Source organism: Pipra filicauda, unplaced genomic scaffold (assembly GCF_003945595.2).
Source record: "Pipra filicauda isolate LSUMZ 115617 unplaced genomic scaffold, ASM394559v2 scaffold172_size1731463_pilon, whole genome shotgun sequence".
Lineage (NCBI taxonomy): Eukaryota > Metazoa > Chordata > Aves > Passeriformes > Pipridae > Pipra > Pipra filicauda.
Window position 1 is genome coordinate 1,170,397 of NW_024104240.1, and position 19,097 is coordinate 1,189,493.

A 19,097-nucleotide genomic window follows, 5' to 3' on the forward strand; every position below is an offset into this window, starting at 1 on the left:
GCTTGGGCTTATATGGGCTCCTGGGGAGGAAGGGGGAGCGGCGGAGGGGGCCGGGGCCGCGGCTGCCGAAATAGCAGCTCACAAGTGTTGCATTCCTCGCTGGGCGCCGGGCACATTCCTCCCGGCGCTGCCCGCCCCGGGGTGGGCGCTGGAGCCCCCTTAAAGCCTCCTGCCCCCCAAGAGCATTTCCCAGACACCCGCCGGCTTCCCCTCGGCTCCCCGGGACCTCCCGCGGCACAGGTAAGGCTGGGGCAGCCCGCTCCTGGTGTAGATGCTCAGTGGAAGGCAGCGCTTACAGACCCAGAAGTGATTCGGCTGGGGGCTCACGATCCTCCCCAGCCCCTTGCTCTGGGCTGTGTTTTTGCCATGAAGGCATTCCCATGGAAAAAGCATCAGGACCATCTCCAGCCCTCCGTGTTTGCAGTTTGTCCAACGCCTTTTGAACCACCCTGATGTGTGCCAAGGTGGCTGAGATGGATCTTGGCTGCCCTGGTTCTGGGGGAATCTCATAGATCCCTGATCCCTGTGTCTCTGGAGGGAACAGAAGGGATGTGATGCCTGTGGGAGGGTTAGGCCAGCCTGGCCCTGGCTTGCTGGCAGCCCGTGGGGTGGGATAGGGGTGGGATGCTCCTGGGCATGGTCTGACCCTGCCAGGCAGGACTGGAGCAGTGACATGACCCACAGTGGAGAAACGGTGGGAAATGGGAGCTCCATGTCTGGGCAGCCTGGAGGAAGGGAGAGACTGTGAACCACGGATTAACTCAGCCCCACAGGTGTGACCAGCCAGCCCTGAGCTGAAGGAGAGGGTGATTTTAAGGAGTGGGAGGAATATCTGGGTTGTTTAATACACAGCAAATGATATGAGATTTTTTGCAGTCAATAATATGTGCACTGTTTCCTCTTTAACTCTGTACTATATCTGCTGGCTCTCCTAATTCTATCAAAACAGAATTTCAAGCTTTAATGGAAAAGTTTATCTGTTTCTGTGCAGAGGATGGATAAATACTCCCCAGAGCCACTTTTTTCTTGTATTCCCCCATAACAGTCCTGGGTTTGGTGCTGTTCCCTCTGCTCTGTGGGATCTAGTGATGTATGAGATAGGAGGGGAATGGAAATGTAGGAATAAACTTTCACAGGTTTGCACTGTCATGGCCAGGAGGGGCCCTCCACTCCTGTGTCTTGAGAGGATGATATGAAGCCTTGTGCTTAGAGGCTTAGAGGCCACATAAAAGATTCAGCCAAACTCGAGGTTTCAGAACCATGCTGAGCCTGGGGGAAAAGCAGGGCCACGAATTGATATTTGAGGGGAAGTGGAAATTGAGGGGATGGTGCTGGAGGGGGTGCTGAGGGCCAGGCCCCACATCCATCAGAAGAAAGAGAAGAGCAGTGTCAGAAGCAGGAGGTGATCCCGAGGCAGACAGGGCCGACTTCGAGCCCTGACTTCGTGTGTCTCCAAAAGCCCCTTGTGAGTCATCGCCCAGAAGTGAGATTTGACAACCCCTGGAGCTGTGGGTGTGCCCAAACACCCCTCCTGTAATGCCTTTCCCATGCCTGAGGAATCCAGCTCTGGATTCAGCATCTTGAATAAGCAACCCTGAAGCCTGTCCTACCCATCCTGGGTAATAAAATGCTCAACAGATGCAGCCAGGACCAGTTGTTCCCAGAGTCCGGGCAGCAGGAGAAGTGAAACGTTGTTGCTCTGGGAACAGGTGGTTTAGCACATGAAAGTTATTTCTAGAGCTGCTTTGCGTTGTCCTGAGGCATCTCAGCTCTGCTGAGGTCTGGCACGATCCTGAGCAGTGCACAGGCTGGGCAGGGGATGGGGCTGATGCCCTGGGCTGCTCAGGATGCCCAGGGATGTGGCTGGTCAGTGCAGACCTCACAGTGGAGTGGTGGGTGAAGGTTAGGTGAGGTGGGACAATGAGCAAAGTCCTCCTGACCACAGCTGGGAACAGAAGCATGGCCATTGCTGCAGAGTTTTTAGCCCTGTTGGTAAACCAGACTGTGAATTATCCCTTTTAGCTGACCTCAGGCCCAGAGCCAGCATCAGGAGAGAAATGCTCCTGCTGAGCCCAGGTTGCCTCTTTCCAGAGCACTTGGAGGGCTGGGTGATCTCCCTGAGGACTTGTGCTGTGCCTTGGCTGTAAATCCAAGATAACAGGTCGTCCCTGAAAGCTTCAACTGAGCTAATAGGAAGCAAAACAAGCTGATCATTATAGGGGTGATTTTCCTGCCCCCTGAGCAAACACAGCCCCCTGAGAGGGCTGAGGAGAGGGGAGCTGTGCCGTGGACATGGCTCCTGACAGAGTTATCAGTGCTGCATGAGGCTGTGTCTAATCTCCTATTTGAGGCGAGCTGTGATCCCGGGACAGGAGGGAGGGGGGAGCCTTATCTCTGCTAAGATAACACTGTCACAGCCCAGCTGGGGACAGCTCCAAGCTCCAAGTCCTTTGGAGAGATGCAACATTTCTGTGCCCGTGTCCCAGTGCTGGAGGACGGGCTGTGCTTGTCCTTATCTCAGCTCCTAACCCTCACTTTTTCCAATCTGCCTTGAACTCTGCCAGATAACCAGGCATGTCGGACACTGAAGAGGTCACTGAAGAATATGAGCAGTAAGTGGTGTGTTTTTAAACACACTTTCTTTCCCCCTATTCCCACCTTCCCAGAGTTGTAGTGTTGCTCAGAGGTGCCATTCAGAGGGCACTGGCTCTTGTCATTACCCCAGCACCCAGCATGAAACCCCCCAAGCTGTGCCCATCTACACCACTGCCCTGGCAGTGCCAGACCCCCAGAGTGAGGAGTTTTGGGTTAGGAGCTGTATCCACACACATGGATGGGACAAGGGATGGTTCATATATTGAAAAGGCTGCAGTGTAAATCAGTGAGATAGGGCTGGGAAAACCTGATGCCACCAGTCTGTTGCTGATGGGGTCCTGCTGCCACACCCAGACCATCAATCCCCAAGGCCCAAATTTGAGAGGAATTTTTGCTGGTGGGAGTTCCTGGGCCATGAGGTGTGTTCTGGAGAGATGGGGCTCAACATCTGCACTACACAGTTATAGGGATCAGTGTGAACACAGCTCCTACTTCTCATCCAGCAGCTGAAAAAGCAGATTTGCATCCTTCTCTTGTGTTTCAATGCCACAACACTCACATGTCAGCAGCCTGCCCCCTGGGTACACCTGAGGACAGGCTGTGCATCTTCCCCAAGGTCAGAGAAGGACTTTGGGGCAAAGGTGGGATGTGAGATGACTGTTTCTGGGATTACAGGCCATGGTCACTCAGTCTTCTCAAGCTGCAAACTAGTGGTGTGCTCTGACCACTGTCAAAGTGTCAGTCCTGCTGTCCACAGCCTGCAGAGTGACCTGGGTCTTGTCCCTGTCCCCACTGCCACCTTAAAGCCACCCACACAACAGTCCCTGCCCATTGCTAGGAGAAAGGGGGGGCATCCCTGAGGAAATTCCAAGTTCCCCTCCCCATGGATGCACGTGCCCCGTTACAGCAGATTGGTGTAACTCCACATACTTGTGTTGTGCTTTGCAGGGAGCAGGAAGGTAAGAGGACATGGAGCATCTGCAGCTGCACCTGGAGCACCTGCAGCTGCCCTGAGGCCAAAAAGTGATCAGAGAAACTTCAGTAACCTGCGTCTTCTTTCTCTTCTCTCTCTCCCGTGCCTGTGTGTGCTCTGTGAAGAGGAGTATGTAGAAGAAGGTAGGTGTTTACCTGCAAGGACCAAGAGACAAGTGCTGTGGGTTCAATGCTTTGCTTAGGGGGCTGTGGGGGTCAACTCCTTGGCTGCAATGGTCAAATCGTGCCCAGGAAAGGCATGTTCGAGATTTCTCCACCTGAAACATCAGTAGGACCAAAACCAGACTGAATTTTCCCAGGATCTCTTTTGTCAAAGCGAACCCTTGACTAAAAACAGGGGTGGAAATGCTGGACACGGGTACTGGCAGAGGTGTGAGCCCAGTAACCCAACGGGAGCTGGAACTTCAGCTGGATGTGTGTCAGTGATGCTCAAGCACAAACCTCCGTCTGCCTCAGCTCGATGAAGACACAAACTGCCCTGGGCACAGAGCTGCTCTGGGGCACAGCTGAGCTGGGCTTTCGGGCTGGGCTGGGGAGCTGGGCTTTGCTGAGCCTCTTGCTGCTTCAGGGCACTGCCAGGCAAAACACCCTGAGCATTAAGAGCAAAGAGAGGCACAAAGGGGAAACCACTGCAGTGTTTTAGTCCTTGTCTAATGCACTCCAGAGCTCCACAGCTTCATGGCCTCCAACTAACTCTGCGCTTATTCCTTTCCCTCCTCCCTGGCCCAGAAGAGGAAGAATGGATAGAGGAAGAAGACGGTAGTTATTGCACCTTTCTTTATTTCATCTCTCCACTGCTGCTGTGAATATGTCGTGGGTCATGTGTCTTTTGCCTCTCCCTGGCTAGGAAATGGTTTTCTTTCATTCTTCCACTTCTCTCTCTTGCTCCTTGCACTCACCTCTCCTGCTGTGCTGTGCTGTGTGTGGATCTGCTCCTGTGTCTGTGGCTTCTCTCTTACATCTGCCGATCAAATGCACTCACGGTTTGCTCCCTTTACTATCTTCTTTCTCTTCCCTTCTGTCTTGCTGAGGGACCACAAGTCTTCCCAAGACCTGCGGGCCCCAGCATTGCTCTGACTCCAACGGAAGACTCTTGTGGGGCCACTGCTCCCTCCAGTGGAAAAATGCTCCAACAGTGTCACAAATAAGATTGTGAAGGTGCCGAAGGCAGGTTCTCTAGTGCCAGCCAACCCTGGGCTTTGCTGGCTAGAGGAGAGCGATGGAAATCACCCCCCCCTCCTGGGGTGTAAGGGAGTGATAGCATGAGAGGGAAGGAGGGACAAGCCAGGAAGTGGCTATAAATCCTTTAATTTCATTAATTTATTTTTTTTCCCCCTGCCTGAGGACAGAGCAGCCCTTGGGTAAAGGTTAGAGCAAAATCTTTTGCTTTCTGAGCCTCTGTTTCTCTCTCCTGTGGCTGCGTCTCCTCTGGTCTCTCTCGGTCGGCTCCGTGCCACAGTTGTCCCGACAGCAGGATGTGTTGGGAGCCAGAGGGAACGGTGCTGTTGGACTCACACTGCCCTTTATCCCACAGGTCAGGAAGAACAGGTGGAGGAGGTGGAGGAGACGACCAGCGAAACCAAGGCAGAAGGTGAGTGGTGGCTTTGCCAGGGAGCTCCCATGGATTGGCAGGAGCCATGGGAGCTCCAGTGCAGTGCCAAAAAGGGTCTGAGATATCCCAGCATGGCCTGTGACAGGGGTCAGTAGAACAGAGGGGCAGCTCTCCCCCAGGTGTCCAGTAAGGGGAGTATCAAAGCTGAGATGCCCTTTCCTGATCTGCCTTGGCCCTGAAAGCATGAAGATGTTTGTGTTTTCTGCTGGTTGCTGATCAGTTTGTGTCCAGCCCTTTGAAATAATGCCAAAAAATGAGTCAAGCCTGTTCCATCCTGAGGTCCCCACAGGTGGGGTTTCCAGAGCAGGGGTCATGCTCTGATTTCTCTCACCATCTGGTGTTCATGGGACAGCTTTGGAACATTTGGGGTGGCCTGATGTGTGACCCCATGCTGTTACAGCTGGTTGAGGGGCTCAGATCTCAGCTATGTCCCCCCAGGTTTGAGTGCTGGGACCCCTCTGTGGTTGTCCTAATTCATATTCTCCCCATTTCTTTTAAAACAGAGCAAGAAGATGAAACAAAGGCATCAGGAGAAGGTAAAGCAGGAGCAGAGGAGAGATGGTTTTGATCATTTCAGTCTTGACCCCAGTCCCTCAAGACATTGGGCCCTTGGAACAGTATTTTTGGTGTTGAATTCATTTTCTGCCAAAGGGAGAGAATCTGTGGTAAACAGGGCAGAGCTGCCCTGACCTTGTCCTGCAGCAGGGCAGGGCAGCAGGAGGGGTGGCTGTGTGCTGTCTAGGAAAGAAATTCACCCAAAATCAGAGAACCAGAGAATCACAAAATTATTTGGGTTGGAAAAGACCTGTTCCAATTCCTGCCCTGGGCAGGGACACCTTCCACTGGACCAGGCTGCTCCAAACCCTGTCCTACCTGGCCATGAACACTTCCAGGGATGGGGCAGCCACAGCTTCCCTGAGGATCCCTGAGAAGGATTGAAGTACAATTTTGAAGTACAAAATACAAAAGGAGAGGGTGGCACTGCTGTTTTTTGGACAGTGCTCTCAGGGACATGGTGGGATTGTTGGGGTGTCCTGTGCAGGGCCAGGAGTTGGACTCGATGATCCTGATAGCTCCCTTCCAGCTCAACATATTCTGTGATTCTATGACTCTGTGTTTTCCACAGGTGGAGAGGGGGACAGAGAGCAGGAGCCTGGGGAAGGTGAAGTATCACCCTCATTCCTTTCACCTGTGTAAGGAGGTAGCAAAAACTGCTCTGCCCAGCCAGGAGCACCAAAGTATGTCTCGGGTTTTGGCACATGGATGGACACCTCATTGATGGAGGATGATCCACAGCGCAGCCTGTGCTGCTGGGAGAGAGGGGGAGCTCGGCTCAGGGTGGTGGGTTTGGGTCAATGTGTGAAGGAAATGCCTCTGTGACCCTGACCTTGTCTTTCTGTCCTGCTCCTGGGGACCTGCAGGTGAATCGAAGCCAAAACCCAAGTAAGTGTCAGAGTGTTTTTTCTGGGGAAAGGTCTGAGCTGGGAGCTGTGCCAGGGCAGAGGCTCCATGTGATGGGCTTAGCACCCTGATCCATAAAGGGCATGGGACAGTGAGGCCTCCAGAACATGGAAACACGGTGGGACTTGGAGATGGAGAGAAAAAGGGAGAGAACAGACAGGTAAACATGGAGCATGAGGGGATCCTGAGAATAAAGTCTTTAGGCAGTTTTGAAGCATTTTGTGTGCTCCCTGGGAGAAGTTCAGCTGCCCTGTGGCCCTGTAGCTGGAAAAAAATCTGTGCACCCCAGCCTGGGATAGAGAGTCCATGGCACAGCCAGGGTCTGGCTTCTGCAGTGTGCTCCTGGCCACAGCGTGAGTGCCAGCATTCCAGGGACAGAGCACCTGCCCAGAGGAGCAGGGTTGTAAACCACAGCCAGGAACCTGTGAGTCCTCATGGAGCCCTGGAATGCTGTGGTGTGGGAGACAGATCTGTCCTCAGCCATCATCTCTTCATCCCTTTGTGTCTCTGCGTGCCCCTACTGAGCATCTCCTGCCCTCCCTCAAGCCCACAGAGAGGATGGTCTCCATCTCCCTGTGCCAGGTCACACTGGAGCATGTGGTTCCTCTGTGCCCTTTTGGGTGAGCAGTGGGTTGGCTGCCAGCCCCAGGGTGCTGGCAAAGGGTCGTGGCCACATTGTCTGCGGCTTGCACAGTTATTCCAGCCATGCGGGCGCCTTGGAGTGCTTCCCGGGAATGCCACAGGTCTTCCTCTGAGGCTTCCAGCTGGCAACTTCCAGCAAGAAATATTACACTGCCCTGACCCGCAACTGTGCTCACTCTTCACCCCTGGGGACTGCAAGGCTCAGGGAGGAGGGCTGGGTGGATCAGTGGATGGATGAGAGGCATCATCCTGCCCCAGATCCCTGCTGTAGGCCCACCATCCTCCTGCTCACCTTCCACTGCAGGGTCTTCATGCCAAACCTGGTGCCTCCCAAAATCCCAGATGGCGAGAGGCTGGATTTTGACGTAAGTTGTGCCCTGGGTTCCCATTCCCACGGGGTGATCCTCTCACGTTGCTCCCCTCACAGTGCCCAGCAGGTCCCCAGCTCCTGGAGGCTCCGCTCATGGGAGTGTTCCTGTTTCCATCCTGTGCAGGACATTCACCGCAAGCGCATGGAGAAGGACCTGAACGAACTGCAGGCCCTCATTGAAGCCCACTTTGAGAGCAGGAAGAAGGAGGAAGAGGAGCTCCTGTCCCTCAAGGACAGGATTGTACGTCTTCAGCCTTCCCCCTCCACCACTATAGCCACCCCCTCCCCTGTGGGCACATGGCCACCATCCTGCCCTCATAGTCCTGACAGGAAGATCCCTGCAGGACAGAGCCTGAGATTTGAGCCAGATTTTGTACCTCAGTGCCAGGAATTATAGAATCATAGAATCTCCTGAGCTGGAAGACACCTACAACAACCATTGAAGTCGAACCCCTGGCCCTGCACAGGACACCTCAACAATCCCACCCTGTCCCTGAGAGCATTGTCCAAACCCTCCTGGAGCTCTGGCAGCCTTGGGGCTGTGACCACTGCCCTGGGGAGCCTGTTCAGTGCCCAGCCAGCCTCTGGGGGAAGAACCTTTTCCTGAGATACAACCTAAACCTCCCCTGACACAGCTCCAGCCATTCCCTCAGGTCCTGTCACTGGGAAGCCCCTGGCCCGTCTGCTGCGGTGCCTACGAGGATGCACCTTGCTTGTGGTCACTGTCCACACATTCCCTTGGGAGATGTGGGAGCAGCAGATCCACCCTTGGGGCTCTCAGGGCTGTGAGAATCAGGGATCTGTCCATAGGGACAAAGAGGATGCAGGTTCCCCGGGGTGTCCAAGCCAATGTCCTCTCCTTCTGCAGGAGAAGCGGCGAGCGGAGAGGGCGGAGCAGCAGCGGATCCGCAGCGAGAGGGAGAAGGAGCGCCAGGCCCGGATGGCCGTGAGTGTCTCTGGGGAACGGGGGGCTCGGGATGGGCTGGGGGGGCCTGGGAGCACGAGTTGTGTGCTGGGTGCAAGACAGTCCATGATGTGTCCTTCCATCTGCTCCTGACCCACTCCTGACCTCGGCAGGAAGAAAGAGCCCGCAAGGAGGAAGAGGAGGCTCGGAAGAGGGCTGAGGAGGAGGATAGGAAGAAGAAAGCTCTCTCCAACATGCTGCATTTTGGAGGCTACATGCAGAAGGTGTGTAATCCTACCCCAGGTGGTGCCAATGAAGCTGCTGGTGCTCCTGGGAAGGGCTTCACCACGGGCTGACCTCACCCAGTATTGATAGACTGTGGCTTCTAAAAGCAGAAGTCAGGTCACCGTTTTTGGGTCACAGCAGAGGTTACAGGGCCAAAGTGAGCTCAGAGCTGCTGTGAGCTCAGCTTTGCTGTGCAGATGCTGGCCAGGGCAGCTCCAGCCTTGCCTCAGGGACAGGGACAGGGATGGGGATGGAAACAGAGGTGTCTCGTCCACTATTGCTAAAATTTCCTTAAAGACCTCATGTGCTTCTGGAACCCCAAAAGCTGAGGGTCTTGGTGGCAGAACTTTGGATGGAGTAGAGCAAAGGCTGGGCAGATTTCCTTCCCTCCAGTGAACTGATGGTTTCTTCAGTCAGAGAAAAAGGGTGGGAAGAAGCAAACAGAGCGGGAAAAGAAGAAGAAGATTCTCAGTGAACGGCGGAAGCCCCTGAACATCGACCACCTCAGTGAAGACAAGCTGAGGTGAGCACAGGCTGCAGGAGAGATGTCCAGGGCAGGAGCTCGGTGTTGGGTCTCACCTCCTGGGGCAGGATCCTGGGCTGGAGAGGGATGTCTGTAGCACGATCCTGGCTGGGAAGGGATGTCTGTGGCAGGATCCTGGACTGGGAAGGGATGTCTGGGGCTGGATCCCCTTCTTGGAAGGAATGTCTGGGGCTTGCAGCCCAGACAAGAGGGTGATGGCACAGATGGAGATGGGCTCTGACACCCCTCTGGGGACATGGCTCCATGGCTCTGCCGGGCCACCACAGCCAGGCTGCGGCTGGTGGCACCAGCCATCAGAGGGAGCCAGGCTCACACACATGGGACATGTGTGTCCCAAGGGAGCCAGGCTCACATGGGTGGGACATATGTCCTGAGGGACCCACTCTCACCTGTGTGTGACCTGCATGTCCCCCTGTGCACCGACCTCCACCGTGGCTCTGGTCCACGTGTGGGACTGGCATCACCGCCTGGGTAACACATTCCTGTCTGGACAAGCGGCCTCCAGAGCAGGGGAGGTGTTGGCATCACTCCCCATCCCCTGGGAGCCATGTCCCTTTCCTGCACTGTCATCAGCTGGCTCTTCCCATAGGGAGAAGGCCAAGGAGCTATGGCAAAATATCCGTGACCTGGAGGCTGAGAAATTTGACCTGCAGGAAAAGTTCAAGCGGCAGAAATATGAGGTGAGCCGCCAGGTCCTCTGTGACTTGTTCACCCTCCGTGTTCCTGGCTGCTCCTTCTGCTCCCCAGCTGGGAGATGAGGTGGGTTGTCCAGCTGGCCTCCCAGCTCCTGCTTGGCACTGCAAGAGGCTTCCTGCTCTGCTGCACAGCACAGCCCCATTCAAAGCCAGGTTGGACGGGGCTTGGAGCAACCTGGTCTAGTAGAAGATGTCCCTGCACATGGCAGGGCGTGGGATGAGATGAGCTTTAAGGTTCCTTCCAACTCAAACCATTCTGGGATTCTGTTATTCTAAACCCCACACAAGAACTGCTGGGAAAAAGAAAGCAGTGATGCATCTTCAGCTCGACCCTTGTCCCCAGCCAGGCGTGGGGCCTCTTGCCAGACCTCATCACCCACCTGCATTTTTTCTTGCAGATCAACGTACTCCGAAACCGTGTCAGTGACCACCAGAAAGTGTAAGTCCCTGGGCAGGCTATACCTCCCTTTTCAACATCTCCTGTCCTTCCAGCTCCCTGCAGTCCTGTCCCTCTCTATCTCCCCACTCTCTTGCACCCTCACTGAGCCACCTCCTCTTCCTCCCACCCCTGCCTCTGGTCCTGCTGGTGCCTGATGTTCACAGACCTGCAGGTCTGGCCCAGAGATATCAGTCTGTGCTATTCTGCTCCCATTGACAGACCCCCATGACTTACTACCACCACCAGCTTCCCCCTGTCCCAGAGACCCTGGCTAGGGATGGACTCTGGGGAGACCCCACCTCTGCATGGGGAGCCCTGTGTCCTGTGAGGTCCTTCCAGCAACTCCCATCCCTGCAAGGGCTCTGCCCAGCATCCCAGGAAAGTGCTGGAGATCCCAGCTTGTCTAGGAGGGGAAATCCCATGGGCTATGGGAGCTGTGCAGCCCTGCAAGGGCAGGGGAGCCTGTCCCCATATCCATGTTCCCTGCACATGACTGGGGGGACCCTTCGTAGGAGGGTGGAAGAAGGTGTTTAACCCCCACTCTCAGGAGCTGCTCTCACATCCCCATCCCATCCCTTCCATCTCACATGGGAGATGCTCAGCCCACCCCGTGTCAGATGCAGCATCTCCCACCCACTTACACCATCTCTCTCTTCTCTTCTGCCCCAACATGGCCTGTTCCTGCAGCAAAGGGTGAGTACAGGTGTTTCTGAGCGTTGTGTGTCTCCCACTGCTCGTGTGCTGCGTGGACACTGGGGCATCAGGGAAGCAGCAGGGCTGAGGGACAAGGCAAGGCCAAGAATTGGCAGCCAAAGCCAGAAATGCCCTTCACTTTCCACCCAAGCCTCCTCCTGCTCCTTCTCCTCTCTGCTGACTTGTGCCCAAAGCAGTGCCTGTCCCCCTAAGCTGGTTAAGGAGAGTGATGTGGTGGGTCCTGAAGGATTCTGCAGATGTTTTTATCCCTCTGCAGCCAGAGATCCAACTCATCAATTCTTCTCCAAAGGATCCTTAGATGGGGAGAAACATGGGAAGGGAATTGGGGCTCCTTAGAAATGCCTGGCAAATGCATGAGCTTGTTCCTACAGAACCCCAAAACACTTGACTCAGGCCCCAGGGTTTTACCTGAGGGCACTGAAGACCTTCATCCCCATAGGGCAGTGAGCATCAATCGGAGGCATCTCACTCCTTTGCAGGACTGCTGACAGCACCCACCTCACCCCTCCTGTCATGATCACTAATGCCTTATACTGCACGTGCTCTTCTGCTTCCCTTCCAGGTCAAAGGGTGCCCGTGGGAAGACCATGGTGGGCGGCAGGTGGAAATAGCTGACTCAGGAGGCACAAGAGGCTGAGCCACAGGGAGGGGCATTGCCCTAGGGCTGCCCCACGTGCCCACCCGCCCTTCCACTGCATGAGGCCCTGGCTGCGGGCACAGGGCGGGCTGGGGGGGCAGATGCTTCTCCAGGTGCCGTTTCTCATCTCCACACCCCCAGCTGGTGTTGTGTCTGTAAATAAAGAGAGCAGTGAGGGGGTGTGGGTGTTGTCTCTATCCCGACGCTCTGAGCCCAGAGGGAACAGGCACAGGACAGTCTCAGCAGAGCTCGACATAACCAGCACGGTTGCACACCTGCTCCAACCACCCAGGACCTCCTGAATAACATTACCACAGAATATTCTGAGTTGGAAGGACCCACAAGGATCATCAAGTCCAACTCTTAAGTGAATGGCCCATATGGGGATTGGATCCACAATCCTGGAGTTATTAGCACTTTAGTTCCCTCTTTTGCTGTACCCGTGCTCCTCTCTGGTCATCTCTCTCTCCCACAGTGCCTTGTGGGGCACTGCTCCCAAGTCTCTTGGTCCATGGAGTAGTCACAAACTCACCCTCCAGGCCACTCTTATTCCTATTTCCACCACTTGCTACAGGGCCCAGACCAACTGGGTTTGACTTCTCTGCGTGTTTCTGACAACATCCAGTGAAGCCTTGAGATAAGTCACTGTGGAGAGGCCATTTATCTGTGCCTTAGGGGTGTAGATCTCTTCCATCTGGCTGTGGGCATCTCTGTAGCACGTTCACACGTGCAGTGCCTGAAGTGGCACATATCTGGATAACCCCAAGTGCTCCTGTTGGATCTGGACTGTAAGCCAGCTGAAGACACCAGCCTTGCCTGCCCATTTCACAGGGCAAACTGGCCCATGGTGTTGATAAACAGTATCCATTAAGCATTTCCCAGAGCAGTGAGGAAGGGAGGGACACACAGGGTGGTGGATCTTCAAAGGCTTCTTGTCCCTCAGCAAGATATTTTGTCTCCCCCTTTGCTGGGGCTGCCTGTCCTCCCCTTCCCCTCCCCAGTGATGTGGGGCTATCCTGCAGGTTGAGCTCCTGTTGGAGGATGATTTATTTTGCCTAATTCAACACAACCATCAGGTTTTGGGGAACAAGGCTCTGGGAGGCCTCACACTCAGTGAGGCAGCAAATGGAGAACAACCAGCTCCCTGTTGCCCACTTCCTCAAAAATGGGGTGTGAAGGGCTGAACGCGATCCCTTACTGGGACAAAAGGGGAGAGCTGGGGAGGGTGGCGGTGCTGGGACATGGAATGTCCGGAGGGTAGCTGAGTGATGGTCCAGCAAGTGACATTTCCACCCTGCCTGACACATGGCAACAGGAGAGAGGAGCACTCGGGACAGACAGCGGTGTCTGGTTTGGAAAGAAAACATCTCATTTTCCCAGGCTCGGAAGGTCCATTCCCCAAACTTTTCTGGCAGGTAAGGGCTGGTGCCGGTGCCCGGTGCCGCACAGCGGCACCGCAGCCGCTCTGCCCGTCCCTGCGGGGCTGGCAGCGCCCAGGGCGGGGGTACCCGGGCACTCCCTGCTTCCCACAGCGCTGCCTGTCTCGGCAGCTCCTGGCTCCTCTCCAGCCCTGCTCCCTGCGCGCCGGGGCCGAAACCTGCGCGCTCCCTCCACGCCCGGCACCTCCCGCCCCGCGCCCGCTGCGCGGTGGCACAGCCGTGCCAGCGCGGCTGAGTCAGCGCCCAGCCCTGCCACAGACCTGCCCCTGCGCCCCCTCCCTCCGTGAGTGGGCACGGCAGAGTGTGGGCAGGACGCAGCGATCCTCTGGGACGTGGCAGAGCACGCCGGGGGCTTCCCCGGGGTCTTCCAGGTGCTGGCATCGCCCCAAGCGTGGCACGGGCTGTGTGACGATGGCAGTGGTGCAGCGAGTTGTGCCAGGGATCGCTGGAGCGTGGCTCGGGTGCCGTGTGCTGGTGAGCAGCTCTGCTTTGTCGCCCCTCCTCGGGGTCTGCAGCTTTCTCCCGAGGGGCAGCACCGGTCTCTGCTCTCTGTGATCAGCGACAGGACCCGAGGGAACGGCCGAAGCTGTGTTAGGGGAGGGTTAGGCTGGATATTAGAAAAAGATTCCTCCCCCAGTGGTTGGTTGGGCACAGAACAGGCTCCCCAGGTCAGCGGTCACAGCACCAAGGCTGCCAGAGCTCAAGAAGTGTTTGGACAGTGCTCTCAGGCATGTGGTGAGATTGTCCTGTGCAGAGCCAGGAATTGGACTCACTGATCCCTGTGGGTCCCTTCCAACTCAGGATACTCTGTGATTTTATGATCCTGTGATCCAGTCCAACCTGCCCGGTCAAGCAGGGTCCCCATGGCATGTTGGAGCATTGCTTCCCCCAACAGGCACAACACTCCCCACTGCAGGATGGGGGACCTGAGCCCTTTAGGGCTGGAGAGGGGGTGCAGCACAGGATAATGCATCCCCCAACTCCTGAGCCCATGGTGGATCGTGGGTGGCACACAGGGTCTCCCACTGCCCAGGCACAGCCCACCATGGGGTCTGTGTTTTGGGTGACATCCAGGGTGTCCAGGGCAGCACAGCTCTGTGGAGCACAGAGTGGGTGGTACTGGATGCCATCCCTGTGGGCATTGCCCATCCTTGGAAGTGTGCTGTGGGATTCACCACTCCCAGCATCCATGAACTCAGACACATGGTGGCCACGCCACACTAATCCACTGTCCCCAGGTAAAGTAGGGGTGCCCAGCCTCCAGCTCAAGCTAAGGCCAAACACCAGCAAAAGAATTGCAGAAAATGAGGCAGTACAACCCCTGACTTCTTGCAGATCAGGGCCAACAACAACCTGTAGTTCAAAAGACTGAAAAAGGATGTAAATGCTGAATTTTGAAACACCTTCCAGACGTGGAGCTCTCACCTTCAGAGTTCCCAGTCATCATGTTGCTGTGCCATGGCCCTCCCCAGCACACTCCCTGCAGGGCAGGCCCATTTGTGCAAGTACCTGACGTTTGCAAGTTTCTTATGATTATGTTTAAATGCCTTATAAAACACCAAGTTTTGTGGAATGTCTTAGCCCTGTAAAGCACTGCCCATAGCAACTCATTCATAGGTATCAATTAATGGCCTTTAATTGGTTAAAGTCAGCCGTGGTTTCTGCTGATTCCACAGCTGTGTTAAGTCATCAATGAAGTCTTTAAAGCACTGCAAATATGGTTTAACATCCACACAATGACCTGTGTACATGAGACAAGTCCCGCTGACACAGCACCCAGCGATGATCTGGGATGGAAAGGAAGAGGCTTTGGCTGCTGTCTGGAAGTAGCATTTTACTGGCACTTAGTGGAAGGAAAAGAAGCTTCCTGGTGATGTCTGAATCACTGTGTTTGCATGTGCTCTCATGCCTCAGTTTCAGTGCAAGGCCTAAGTGTAAACTCTGCTCCTTGGCACAGGGCAGCCACCACTGGTGGAGCACGGAGGTGTTGAGTCATAACAGGAGCTGGGATCTGCCCAGCACTGGATCCATAAGGTGCATGACTGGTAGAGGTGGTGCCTGCCCTGATGTGGTGCTGAGCACCAAAGCTGCAGTGATGCTGCAGAGGTGGCTCTGGCAGTCCCAGGCCAAGACATGGCACAGATCTAGGGAGCTTTGGAGCACTGGAGGGAATTGGTCCCCGGTTGCACAGATCCTGACCCATCTCCCCTCCCGAAGGCACTTGGAGACCAGACTCACCCCAGTTTAGCTGCAGCAAACAGTGAGCTGTGAGAAAAGAGCCAGAGCCTTTAGCAGCATCTCTCTTGGTATCACCTCTGACAAACTCCTCAGAGCCAGGTCTCAGAGCCCACGTTCACAGGCCAAGTATCACCAGAGCATTCCTGCCTCTGCTGCTGCCTGACACAGCCCTGCTTCCCAGAGAGGAAGGGGCTGGGAGCTCCCTTGCATACACACACATGTGCAGAGTCCCAGACACATGTGCACAAGCACAGACAGTCACAGGTACCTCCATGCACACCCACACAGAGCTCCCAGTGCCAGACACCTCCAGAGGAAGGTGGAACAGCAGCGGTGGGTACAGGGCAGTTGTGCCCCTGGCACCCCCAAGGCACTGCTGTGGGTGGGCTGTCCCAGGACAGGGGTGCCCAGGGACAGGGGATGCATTTTAGGGTGTCATTCATTTACAGTCACCTGAGTCTGTGCTGGGCAGGGGAAGCTGAGGGCCTGGGAGCTGTGCTGAGCTGGCCCAGGGGAGCACTGGGCAAGATGTGTCAGAGATGCAGGTAGGGGAGGCTAGTATGGAGGGGATGTGGATGCAGTGCTGAGTTTCAGTTTTATTCCCTCTGATCCTCTCAGTTTCCAAGTCTGTTGATGGCCAAGTCTGTTGATGGTCTGTTGATGGCCATTAAATGAGTACATTTAATGAAGGATGTGATTTGGTTCACAAAGCGCTGTCACCTCTGCCAAGGGCAATGTCCTGCATGCTGCACTCTGCCTCCATGAACCCCCACACAGTGTGTGCCCTGTTCCACATGAGCTCCAATTTGGGTCTGTTGGAATCTGAAAGAGATGGAAATGCCCAGGTGTGAACTCTCAGGCTTTGCCTTTAGACCTGGCATGACCCAAGCCTGGAAAAATCCTCATTACCCCACAAGTCCCTTTGTATTTCCCGTGGGAAATAAATACACAAGAAGCTGGGCTGCTGCAGATGACTGAAGTGCATCAGCAGACCCAGGAGTGCCTGACCCGTGCCCTGAGATGCCACCATACCTCCCTCATCCCTGCCTGCTCTCTGCTCATGTTGCTGCAGCCTGACCCTGCTGAGCAGCTCAGCACTTGCACAAACTAGAGGGAGGTTTTGTCCAGTTTGCCTGAGAGGCTGAGCCTTAAACAATAAACAGGGAAGGAGGGAAAAGCAGCAGAGGAAGGCAGTGCATCTCTTATCTAACAGCTCAGAGGTTACAGCACCTGCTGGTGAGGTGGAAGATTCAAGTTCCTGTCCTTGCCTGATACAAGCAAGGCTTTGAGGTCTGGGTTTTAACCCTCACTGAGCTGCAGCACTGGGTCCTGCCTTTGTGTGATGCTGGTTTACCAGAGAATCCCAGAATGGTTTGGGTTGGAAGGGACCTTAAAGTTCATCCAGTCCCACCCCCTGCCATGGGCAGGGACACCTTCCACTACCCCGGGTTGCTCCAAGCCCTGTCCAACCTGGCCTTGGGCACTTCCAGGGATGGGGCAGCCACAGCTTCTCTGGGCAACCTGTGCCAGGGCCTCCCCACCCTCCCAGGGAAGAATTCCTTCCTAACATCCAACCTAAATCTCTCCTCTTTTAGTTCCAAGCTGTTCCCCCTTGTCCTGTCACTATCTGCCCATGTAAAAAGTAGCTCTTCCTCTCTTTTATAAGCCCCCTTAAAGAATCAAAAGATCACAGCGAGGTCTCCCCTTTGTATCTCAAGTTTATAAAGCTGCACAGCCATGTCAGCCTGTGGCACAGGCAATACTGAAATGGCTTTGTGGCACAGGCAATACTGAAATGGCTTTGTGGCACAGGCAATACTGAAATGGCTTTGTGGCCCGTGCTCTCCTGGTTTCGGAAGCGCTGGGAGCCACTCACACCTTTTATCTGCACCTGTAAACAAACACAGTTGTGGCTTGGCAGAGTACCTCTGATATCATGACAAAGAGGGAACACTTTGATCCGGGGAAGCACTTTGATCTCTCACTGTGAATCAGATGCTGTTGATTAGCTGCAAAATTTGGGATAGCAATTACCAGAAGTTTTCCTGTGGCATGGCACTGCCTGTGCCACATGGCCTGTCCTGTATTAGCTGTGTGCCAGGCCACACCTCAAAAGAAAATTGACAGGACATGAAATTCAAGTGATATGAAATTTGATTGAATGAATATAAAATTCAACTAGGTTATGCCATTCTCAAATTCTCAAATTTTTGGACCAATATATTCCAGAAAAAGAACATTTGGCTTTGAGAGGTTTTCCGCCTCAGGGTTTTCATCCAGGCCACTGTTTCAATCACTTTGATGTGATTACAATCAGCAGCATCCTGGAAAAGACTAGGAAGCACTTCTGAGTGCTGGAAGAGGTGCTTAAAGGCCCTTGAGGAGGACAGGTCTCCTCCCTTGGGCTGAGCATCTCGGGGATCTCCCCATCACCTCCTGGCTGCCTAGAGCTCATCCTCCATTGCTGACAAGTCGAGTTGGCTGCACCAAGGTCTCCACGGGGAAGAAGGCACAGCATGGACATCTCACCATTACTCCAGATCTTCCCACAGGATCCCTGGATACCATCAGCTCAAGACCTGCTGCCTCTCCAGACCCATGGAGTAAATCAGGCACAGTAGGTCCAGATTCATCCCAGCTCCCAGTGACTCTTAGCAGATGGCCTGATTTCAATTCCAGGTCTCTCCTGGCAGTGGGTAGAGATAAATATCTCCAGAGTGTGGTTCAGTGTTGTGTGGCAGGGGAGAACCAGGACGGGGTCCTGGCTGGAAGGAGCACACCGAGGTAGGATGAGAACCAGCTCTGGTTATTTGCCCGATGGGGCAATTAGCTCTGTATGTTCCTAAGCCCTGTAGCCATCCAAACACCTTCACTGGGAAGGATGAGCAACTGAAAGATTCTGAAAATTCCTGCCATTTCTTGGTGGCTGCAGAAAGATCCCAACTGCAGTTCGAAGGTCCTTGGGCTACGGGCAGGAGAACCTACAAACAACTCGGAAGGAAGAACTTCTCTTTTAGGAAGAAGGAAAAGTGATGCAAAAGTCCCCAGAGCTTCTGCCCATGAACCAGGTGAGGAACCAACTGGGAGGGATCATTGTCTGCTCCAAGTCCCAGCTATGGGTGGCTCCATGCAGGTGGGACACAACACAAATACCATCCCCGGATGGTTCGTGAAGAATCAGGCCCTCAGAGGCACAAAACTCCTCCACAGATTCCAGACCCCGGTGTCCTGAGATGGATATTTTGGCAACCTGGCCCTGTGCTCTATGGAAAAGCATTTGGCCCAGAAGATCTGCCTCAAGATACGAGGGTTACAGCTACAGAAAAGATCCTCTGAGGCACCTGAATCTTCAGTGGAAGTCGCAGCTTTGAACTGGGCTTTCTAACACTGTAGACACCAGAGAGGAGCAGCAAGTGCTTCATGGCAGGGTCCTCAGCAGCCTGCACATTGGGTGGGATGGATGCCCATGCTCCAGCCACGAGGTTCTGCGTTGAAATACAGCCCCCCTGGGACTGAGGTGTTGTGAGAT

The 19,097-nt window shown here is 54.7% G+C and overlaps 1 protein-coding gene across 4 annotated transcripts; it reads left to right on the forward strand.

Moving 5' to 3' along the window:
• The first annotated feature begins 186 nt into the window (after positions 1–186).
• On the forward strand, positions 187–11,865 carry TNNT2 (troponin T2, cardiac type). 4 transcript variants are annotated; one of them, XM_027728844.2, is made up of 18 exons: positions 187–240; positions 2,565–2,612; positions 3,544–3,554; positions 3,694–3,711; positions 4,318–4,347; positions 5,123–5,179; positions 5,704–5,736; positions 6,327–6,362; positions 6,622–6,643; positions 7,608–7,668; positions 7,798–7,914; positions 8,542–8,619; positions 8,751–8,861; positions 9,276–9,385; positions 9,996–10,086; positions 10,500–10,540; positions 11,228–11,233; positions 11,817–11,865. In XM_027728844.2, the coding sequence occupies exons 2-18, from the start codon at positions 2,575–2,577 to the stop codon at positions 11,863–11,865; spliced, it is 909 nt and encodes a 302-aa protein (XP_027584645.1). In that variant the 5' UTR covers positions 187–240; positions 2,565–2,574. The 4 variants fall into 4 exon arrangements, with proteins under 4 accessions (XP_027584645.1, XP_039235625.1, XP_039235627.1 ...); XM_039379693.1 differs by lacking the exons at positions 187–240; positions 4,318–4,347 and adding an exon at positions 6,173–6,175 and having other exon boundaries at positions 2,575–2,612; XM_039379691.1 differs by lacking the exons at positions 11,228–11,233; positions 11,817–11,865 and having other exon boundaries at positions 10,500–10,544.
• The last annotated feature ends 7,232 nt before the right edge of the window (positions 11,866–19,097 follow it).